Source organism: Xenopus tropicalis, chromosome 4, assembly GCF_000004195.4.
Source record: "Xenopus tropicalis strain Nigerian chromosome 4, UCB_Xtro_10.0, whole genome shotgun sequence".
Taxonomy (NCBI): Eukaryota; Metazoa; Chordata; class Amphibia; order Anura; family Pipidae; genus Xenopus; species Xenopus tropicalis.
The window spans coordinates 108,209,406-108,220,085 of record NC_030680.2 but is presented as its reverse complement, the minus strand read 5'-3'; the positions used below and the strand labels follow the sequence as shown (position 1 = coordinate 108,220,085).

The following is a 10,680-nucleotide window of genomic DNA, read 5'->3' as shown; positions in this document are numbered from 1 at the left end:
ACTTCCAACTAAGATATAATTAATCCTTACTGGAGGCAAAATAAGCCTATTGGCTTTAATTGATGTTTAAATGATTTTTTTCGTAAACTTAAAGCATGGAGATCCAAACTACAGAAAGATCCCTTATCTGGAAGACCCCAGATCCCGAGCATTCTGGATAACAGTTCCTATACCTGTACCATAAAAAGTCAATGATGTTTACAAAGAAAATCCTACAAATGTGATACATTTTCATGGGAAAGTTGCTTTTGATATGGGTCCAGCAAGCTTCAAATGGAATACATAGTTCACGGGCAAAGATGTTTAGCAGACTATTAGAAAATGTTTTTTTTTTCTGGGGTAGGGCAGAGTGGGCATTTACTCTAGAAAAATCTTTCTTTTCTCAGATGCAGGCCTGAGAATTTCTGCTTTGTCAGGGCCATGTTTTCTGTTTTCTAAAGTTGATGCCAATAGGTAGTGGAATGCAAATGCACAATAGTAAATGCCCTATGTGTAACTTTTGAACTACTGTTTTTGCAGCATGAATTTGTTTAAAGGCCACATAAAAACATTCCTAGAGTGGCAGCTCTTTAGGGGGAGCATCAGGCTGACCCTACATTTAAAATAATAATATAATTACTTTTATAGTTTTATTTTAAGGCTATTATAACTGGAGGCTGATAAGCTTACTGTGTGATAAATAAAGTGTTTCTCTTTTTTATTCATATACATGTTAAAAAAAATTCAATTCAGCACACTGGGACCATAAATCAGGGTGCAACAAGAAACTGGCCTAGTGTAGTATAAATGGTACATCTAGCCCTGTGTATTTGGGAATCTTTGATCTATACAAATATATTTTACAACTTTTGTGCTGTTAGGCTGAAAGTAGTTTGGAAATGTAATATGTTAATTGTTAGTTCTGCATATTTGTCATTTCTGGACAGGAAAGTGCATGATTATTTGTAATGCTTGTCTACATACTTAGTTTAATCAGTTGCAGATACAGAGCCCCTTAAAATAAAGCAGAAATCCTGTAGTGTGCATGCAACATTTAGTAACTGTACTACAGCAGATGATAACTATCATGCTCTTCCTTTTCCCTAATTTGTACAGTTTTATAATTTCAGTGCTCATTGCTGCCCTTCTCTGAAAATGTATGTTATATATACTTTCAGTCAGATGCTAGGTTTATATTTAAGCTTTGTTTGGCTGCATGTAGGCTTTAACATTTAATGAGTACAATTAGTCAATGAAAAGCATATCATACAGTCTGTAATGGGATATATATGTTTTTATTTTTATCTATTTAACAATTTTCTAAGGTTTCAGAGAACTAAAGTTTGCATCTGATCCTCCATTTCAGTTTCACCCTCAAATTGAAATTTGTAATTGTCTGTGCTGCCGCAGAACTAAGTATTATAACGTACATAAATGTACTCATTACCCTTACATGACAGCAGGATAAGGGTTCAGAGGTTAGACTTTCCCTAATACTTTATCCTATCTGCCAGTTATACTATTTTTATATTGATCCTGTAATACTATAGGAATGCCTGTGACCTTGACATTTGCATTTCCAGTTCTTTACCACTGTTGCACAGTTAAACCCTAAGGCCCATAGAAGTTTTTTTTTGTGTGTGTACACACAATGAAAAGATTCACAAATTCTGACTGAACACTAGTTGCAGAAAAATGGGCGTGCATAGCTTAATACTCTTCCAGTGTCTTTATGTACTCTTAAAATGATATTTTTATTAGTTATGATAACACTAAAGGGGTGATGCATAAAGTAGGTTTCATTTTGATGCAGTTGTGAACAATCAGTTGTGAGTTGCAGATAGAATTCTAAAAGCTTTTATGACTTGAAACTATGAGTTACTAAATCAGAATAATCCTGTTTTGTGAACACCCTTATATGAGCAAAAGTATTTGCAGTTGATAGGTATCTTACTACTTTTTCAATTATTTCTATATCTCTGTTATGTATAATGTCCCAGGAGGTCATATTCAACCATTACAGACTTCCAGTTCATCCACATTGCCTCCTCCATGATAAAAGGGGACACTTAAAATGGACACATTGGGTGATCACTAACCAGTGGGTTGACAAACTCATTCATTTAATGAAACATTTCTCCTGTAAACAAGATTTTTAAGTATAATACCTGTCTTTAAGTCTGATAAGAGCAAAAACCTTATGAACCCTAGAAAAAATTTAAAAAACTTGGTTTGATGTCCTCCTTATAGCAGCCAGACCACCAGGCGCCTAACTGTTTTAAATCTCAACCTGTATATATATATATATATATATATATATACACCTCCTTAATTGCTTAATTTTGGCATAAAAAGCTGTACATTATATTATGGCACATGAGGTGTATTCTCTGCTGGAGTTTTTTTTTTTTGCTGATGGAGAAGTGCAGCCTGTCATTTTAATTAATAAAAACAGCTGACATGAGAATTTTGGACAGAAAACACTCTAATGCATATTCTTGGCCTCAACAATTCGTACTGCATCACTGCGAATGACAGCCTGCATGACCACACCTTCGCAGGTTTAAAACTGCTGGCAGAATTATAGTCATTTATGACCCGTTGGAGAATTTCAGAGGTAAGTGCACTGCACTTCTTCCTCTAGGTTCATTACCCCTTATGTCTTGTGTACCATGAGCATAATGCTGTAGTCTATCCCTTCTGTAGTAAAAGAACTGTTTTTCTGTGTTAAAATCCTGTGCTATCATGGGTGGAACTAATGTCCCATAAGGCATCACAAAGGTAAGAGTGATCACAGAACCTAGAGTAAACTCTTGCTGCTGCCATTACATCAGTGCACCCCTGTTCATGATCTGACAAATCCCTTAATACACTTAAGGGTCTCAACTCACACAAGCACATCATTTATTTCTAATCAATGAAAAGCCTATCGCCCCAAATACTTGACAGCGTTGTTGTAGTATTTTATCCCAACCACATGCAGAAAGACTTTAAACCTGTGACACCTTTGCTCACAGGTAAGCAGCAGTCAAAGTTGGGCAGTAAGGAAATGTATGCTAAGAGTGTTATAATGACAATTACACAAATGCATCACCTCTAAAGTCATGTATTGTAGAATGCTGCAGAATATGTTGGTGCTTTATTAATATGTAATAATAATAAAAATAATATCAGAGCCTGTTAAAGTGCTGTAGATTAGTGTCAGTTTATAGTATTACACATTTTAGGAAATGATGGTATCTGCTGCTTATGGAACTGTTATTGTCACTGATAGTATATCCCTGTGTCTGTATGTATATAATAATTCTACAATTGTTATTCTGTCCAACCAGTGCACCCTTCTTTTGCAACTACAATGAATTCTGGGACTTCAGTTATACTTGTTAACATTCTTTTGGCATATCTTTGTATATTTATCTAAGAATTTATGTGCTTTTAATACCCTAAATAACACTTTCTAGCCAGTGATAACCTATCAACTTCCCCTGACCTAGAGCAGTGTCACACAGTAACCACTTACCTGTTGCTATGTCTGGTTTCTTCAACATGGCAATGACAGTTGTGGCCAACCTGACACTCTCTTGCTAACACTGCACATTCACTCAACTGAAATATAAGTAACTATGCTGTGCAAGATTTTATCACTGCATAAGGACCTAACATTTCAGGGCACATCTACTAAGGGAATTATTGTGAATAAACAAATTACTGGGCCCTTCTAGCTTATGAACTTTCAGGATGATAATAAGGTGCAGCACTCTATACCCCTGAGCCCAAATCAGCTACTGAATCTGTTCTATTGTTATATTCTAGAATCTTTTCTATTGTTCTACCCCGGTTACTGGTTAAAGGGACATTACCTACCAGTTATTAAGTCAGACACCAATAGTTTAAACATAAGACACTGATGATTTTTATACATGATTTTCTTGCTTAGTCAAACAAGACTCACTCATATCTATGTTTAGTTCAAATATAACTATGGTTGTGTCTTTTTATAAACAGTTCTAAATGTACTTATATTTCTACTTATATGTTGCCTTTATTTTTAACTTGTACTTTAGTCTGGGCCCGCTGGGGGGACACTCCCACAGTGTGGGGACCGAAGAGCTTTCACTTACACCAAAACAAGCGAAGACCCAAGTGAACACCAGACCGTTTTATTCCCAATCAATCGCGCTCGGGTTCTCGGCAATACTAAGTTGTACAATAGCAAACAGGCCGATTTAGAGTCTGTAACACCGACTCAACTATTACGTAGGGCCCCTCAATGAATGGGGCCCTCTGCATTTTATTGCGTTGGCAGGCATTCATGAAGCACAAGGGTTAAGGTAAAACGAAAGCAAGTAGGGGGCAAAAGCACTGAAATCCACCCGGGCAGACCCACTAAAGCCTGGCTTTGTCCAGAGGAATTACTCCTTCTAAGATACCCATACACCTCTCCCAGCCTGCGCTAGCGCTTTAAGACCCCGGGGCCACTGCCTTCTCTTTTCTTTCTGCTCTTCTTTTCTCTCTTCCACATTCCCCACCTCTGAACCTTGTTGATTGACAAGAGAAAAGCTAAGGGGGAGGGGAGTGACCTGCCAAACTACCAATCCAAAGCCAAGGGGGGCGGTACATTACCTCCCAGTACGCCAATCGGCGTGACGGAAGGGGGGGCTAAGTCTCCATTCCGCGCTGTGTGCCAGCTCTGGAGAAGAGAGGGATAGACACAGGAGGGGAGGGAGGAAAGCAGAGTCTGAGCCCAAACAAAAGCAGGACACCGAGCTGTGTAGAACTTCCCTGGCCCGGTACAGACCCCACCCTCCCGCGGAACCGCCGTGCCTGGATACTGTACCTTTTCTTCTTGACTAGGACGGATTCCTGGCGCCCTGGGATTAACAGGAGGGAGCCACAACAAAGGCAGGAGAGAGAAGAACAATAAGAGTTCCCTGTGCGCTGCACAACACAGGCACAGGGTGCTGCAGAGCGGGGCTTGCTCCTGGAAATGGATGATCAGCCCAGGTTGATGCACAGCCACCCCGGGGTGGGGATGGCGGGACACCCCAGTCTGTCCCAACACATGCAGGATGGCACAGGAGCCAACGAAGGGGAGGGGGGCAGGAAGCAGGACATTGGGGATATATTACAGCAGATCATGACCATCACTGACCAGAGTCTGGATGAGGCACAGGCCAGGTGAGCTGGATCTTGCAAAGTGCTTCTTTCTCTCTTTTAGCAGCTTTAGGCTGGGACCCTGTGGGCATCAGGATACTATTTGTGAGCTTATACTTGTCATGTCCAGCCTGAGGCCCTCCACTTCTAACTGAGCAACAACTCACAGCATCCGGCTGTCAAGGGATGATGGGAGCTGTAGTTAATTGCTCCAGGGCCTCAGGGTGGACTTGCCTGATTTTTAGAATGGATGTGTGTATGAGGTTGGACCAGCAAACCACTTTTCCCCCATTAGCAAAGTAACTGCTACTGTTTATCAACCTTGTGTTATATGTGAACGTGTATCAGACAACGTGCACCATAGAGCTGACAATCTACCTCTGTACATGGTGCTTTGGTTTATATACTTTTTATTCTTAGTGCTGTATAAGTAATAAGGTTTACTGTGTGCAATCCATTTGCACGACAGTAAGTGTGTACAGTATATACCATGTACATGTGTGCGCTAAACTGTTACCCCTAAGCAGGAGGGTTGCATTGTCTTTCACTTTTCCATTTTTACGGCAACATTTTTAAACTGGTACTGACCCAGTGGGGTTTGAAAAACACCAAATTATGCAAAAAAAAATCTATTTATCAACAGTTTCTATCTAGATCTTTGATGTTTAGCTTGTGACCCTCCAGTTGTTGCTCTGTTATAACTTTCACATCAGCTGTCAAAAGGATTCTGGGAGCAGCAGGGGGGCTGCAGGTTGAACATCCCTGTCCTATATGTATGGTATATTCATTCCTTAGAGGAAAAAGAAACGGGCAGGAAGAAGTTCTCCATCTGTCAGGGAAGCACTAGAGATGTTGAGTTATCCTCTGGGCCTCAAAATACGTTGTACTGGCAGTTCCTGCATTCTAAAGATCTGTTTACAGTTGTTCATTGTGATTCACGCCATATAACTATATACTGCATTCTATAATACAGAGAGGGACTTTTATATGTCATAGGTGGGATAATAACCTCATGTACAGAACTCATGTCCAGGGCACACTCATTTACAAAACACACTGATTTTATGGGGACGGGCAGAGTTTTTGTATATAACATATTTTAATATACATCTCTACACATAATCATTAAAAGCATAGCTTCATTATATAAACTTTTTATGATGTTGGTTAATTAAATAAGAACAGAGGTTCTGTGAATGGGAGTAAACATGGATTTTTCTGCCAAGGAAGATTTTTAGTACATGGGAAATCCAAGCAATATAATTACCTTTGTTTTGTAAATCAGAGATTTAAATACATTACTTATTGCATGGACTACACTCTCCATCTAATAGGGTTGAATGACAGCATTAAATAAGCTTTGTAAGTTAATTGTTTGACACTTTCTTATATAGCTAAACAATATTTCCTTAGTAATGAGAATCAATGTAGAGGGTTTGCAGTGAATTCTCTGTTGTGCATTGAGAATTTATGAATGTTTCTTTTGGTTTCCTTCTACTTTTGCCTTTGTTCAGCATTTCTAAATATTTAAAGAAGGAGGAATCCCACAACACCTTTCTCCTATGGTATAAATTCAACATGTTAACCCCAATCGGGTAAATAGAAAAAAAGCAGGCTTTTCAAGAGAAACGTGCAGTTGGCGGAACTAAATTTGAAATTACAGCACTCCTTCAATTGGATTAAAGGGATTTTGGATGGCATTTATCTAAAATGTGTTGCTGTCGCAGAGAAATATTTCCCCTGTACATGTGCACATTGCATGTATATAATTTCAAGGCACATATACCATTTATAAATATATACATATTTAATATGTGTAAAAAAAAAAAAATATATATGTGCTGAAAACTTGCAGACTAAAATATACAATTGAAATTCTCTCGCAACATTGAAATTACAAAAGGTTGAAGTATGTAACAAAATGTACTTAGTAGTAAGAAGTGTATTTTTGCTTGACTTATACAAAGCAAGAGAGCAGACCTTTCAGAATCTGTTAATTGGACATGTCATGCCCAGCCGTTCCTTTGTCAGCGTATAGAGATTTGCAAAGCTACTATGAATAAACGTAAGTGTGGATCACTCTGCTTCAGTCCATTGTAGCCAAACAGCGATCTTTGCTTATTATCTATAGTATGCACTGTGGACTGACAAAGGCTGGTCAGGCCCCAGTGTGTCGTTTAGATGCCTATCTTCCACTGTGGCAATTTTAGCTCTAGGTATTTTAGTTTTATTGTATTCATCTTGCTGTTTAAATATAAAATAAATCCATATTTGTCTATATTCTGAGAGTTTTTTTGTATTTACATGTTTTTCTAATTTATGTTTTTATATATTTTATTTTTTTCAAGCAATTCGTTTTCCTTATCTGACAGGCAAAATATAGTAGTAATAAAATCTGGTTTGCCTGTTGGAACCCAAGCCCCACATTAATACAATTATAATTCCTTTGTATACTGTACTTGCTGCAGGACAGGCAGAAGTACACATATAATGTAAACTTCAGGCACTACACCTCCCACTTACCCACAACAGCATGTGGATTCTGGGAGATGTAGTTCTGCAACAGCTGGAAGGTCATGTCCCAGTAAAAGACGTCTATACATAAAGTGACAAATGTATGCAAGCCATAGTTTACAATCTTCCTGTATTCCGCTAGAATTGCATTATGGACACTCTTAAAGTATTAACAGCGCCCTGATGTAATTGAAACAGTATTTGATGTAACTAGAAGTATACATACAATGTACTAAATCTAAGTCTAAAGAACACTTGCAAGTCAGTAGCAATATAATTACTGTTTTTTTTTTTGTAGCTTAAATTTTATTTAAGAGAAAAATAAACATAACAGAGCAATATATGTGAGATTAATATAAAGGACACAGTATTGCAGGGGAGCCAAGAAGAAATTTGCAGTCTGTTAATGCTCTTAATCTACATAAGGGAATATTTAATATATTCAATATAGTGACCTTTAGCATTGCCATATATAGAACAGGGATATTTTTACCAGCTGAGCATAAAATAGAAACATTTTAGTGGAAAGATAGATAATAACAAAGGGGTTAAAACATGTTAAATATATTTACTATGTATGATAAAGAAGGAAGTTGTTTTCTGTTGCTCCATCTATCATACAGTGATAGATGACTTCTTGAAGTTTGCACTTGAACTGACCATTTTGAGTTCATTGTTACTATAAATACACAGGACCCATTTTAACAGTGTCCTTGCACAGAGGTAACAAATAGGCGACCAGTTGTATCTGTGTGTTTGTTCTTGTACTGCTTTCTTTATTTCATGTATTTATACCTTAACTATGCTAAATTCAGGTGAATATAGATATCAGTGTGAGGCATTATTGCAGGGTCTTTGGCAGTCATTAGCAGGTCATTGAAAAAAATCTATGAAAATATAAATAACTACAGTGGATGTACAGAATAAAATTTAATGTGTTGCATTATTTGCATCACAAATAAATTAACTGTTAAATCATCATGGAACCAGGTGTGTAAGCCATGCAGTTTGTATAACATATAATTCACATTATAGCACACTTTGTTCTTTTGTATGTGGTAGAAGTGCAGGGGAGCAATACTTAAGAAATCAAGAGATTAGCCATAATTTATATTGGTCAAGTTACAGAAAGTTCAGGAGCCAGGCAGATATTTTAGGAACCAAAGGGGGGCTGGCTTTTATGTAAACTTGTTTAAAATATCCTGAAAAAATTTGAATCCATGGCTACCTGACTTGACGATTTGTCCAGCAGCAGCTTATGCTAATACAATGTACAGGACATGGTGACTGTGTGCAAACACATAATTATTTATGCACGTTACACTGTACAGAACAGATTGTTACTCTACAGACAGAACATTAATGAAATGTACAGGACATAATTAGTGCATTCTTGACACACTGACTGCAAACAGTTCAGAAATATTCAGGAAACTAACAATGTGCATGAAAAGACAGTGTAGAATTTATTAATATAATGTAAAGAGACAGTAGTAATTAATTGTTTCAAAGAGTTGCTAACAGAATATCCAGCAATGACATACCTGTGGAAGAAAATATATTACGCTAACAGAATAAATATAGTATTTCTCTAGTGTATTGATCATGAAGTGTTAATGTTTTTACATACAGAATCCTTTATATTTCTCCAATTGCTTTTACTTTTATAAAACCAAGATCTTTTGAACTTCCAGTCCAAGAATCTTTTTTTACTAAAAATTTCAAATTTTGTAGCACAGGCATTTCAAGTAGTGTTTATTTTTTAAGTCTATTACAAATATTTGCACATGAAATGTGATACACATATGCATTCCCCAGCTATGACTATTTATTTTACAACTGAATTCAGTCCATTAGTAAAGTTGGCCATCAGTCTGTTCTTATTTCTTTACTCTTTATTTGTTCGACTTTAATAATGTGTATATAAATATCCATATAATTGACAATAGGAGCACTCTCATTATTTGTCGGGAAGCTTCTTTGATACGTGGCAAGGAGCAGTAGACATTTAAGTGTGTTGCTGTTAGTTCGTAGAGCACTTTTTTTCAGATGTTGGGGCTGTGTGTCGGTGTGAAACACATGGGGAAGAATCCAGGTTTACTGCAAGTGGGAGTGAAGCAAAAGAGGGAGAATGCAAACTTTCTGTATGAGAGACAAGCACATGGGAGGAATTCATGCTTACTCTACTTAGAACTGAAGCACAAAGACAGTCTAGGTTTATTCTGTGTAGGTGTTGCACACAAAGGAGAGCATCTAGGCTCACTGTATGTGGGTATGAACCACATGGGCGACTAGGCTCGCTATACAGGGGTGTGGAGCAACTTACTTTATGTCAGGCATCAGTCTTGGGCTTTCCACATATTGTCAGATACTGTGCAGTCAGAATCAATCTTCTGTGATTTGACCAGTTCAATAGCCAGATTGAACTGCTGTGATTGGTTGGCTTAAAGAGTGAATGATCTTAATGCATAGAGAGGAGTCCAAGCGTCCATATAGTTTTTCAAGGAACTAAAATGTTCTGAAAGCTTCCTATGATTATCTTAGTTAGCCAATAAAGGTATCACCTTTGTACCACTTTTGTTATTTTTTATTTCAAAAGGGTTACCCTGTTAACATTTTGACTGGCTAACACGGTACATCACCTTCTCCCGTATAGTTTTGTGATGTTTTTTTGTCTTTAATCTATTTCTGGCACCCTGATATGTCTGTGACATATATCTATGATCATACATAATGAACTGTTGCCCTGCAGTGGTAAAACTGATGTCTGGTTTAACAGTTCTAATGTAATTTGTATAATAAATAAGCTGCTGTTAGACCATGGGGGCAGCCATTGAGTCTGAAAAATTAGAAAAGGAACAGTTGAGCAGATAACAGATAAGCTCTGTAAAATACAGTGGGTGTAGATTCCTGTGCAAAGGTGGCCACACGTACCAATTTTCGATCTTTCGTGCGACCATCTGTTGCATGTAAGTTCGTTCTCACCCTCCACAGACGTTCAGGGCTGAATCGTCAGATATGGAGGTAGAAACA

The 10,680-nt window shown here is 37.5% G+C and overlaps 1 protein-coding gene across 6 annotated transcripts in view; it reads left to right on the top strand.

Moving 5' to 3' along the window:
* The first annotated feature begins 4,632 nt into the window (after positions 1-4,632).
* pbx1 (pre-B-cell leukemia homeobox 1) overlaps positions 4,633-10,680 on the top strand; it is an 89,070-nt gene continuing 83,022 nt past the window's right edge. For 4 of the 6 annotated variants that reach the window (XM_012960684.3, XM_012960683.3, XM_012960682.3 and 1 more), the window contains exon 1: positions 4,634-5,157. In XM_012960684.3, coding sequence (XP_012816138.1) covers positions 4,967-5,157 — 191 coding nt within the window. In that variant the 5' untranslated portion in view covers positions 4,634-4,966. 6 annotated transcript variants of the gene reach the window in all.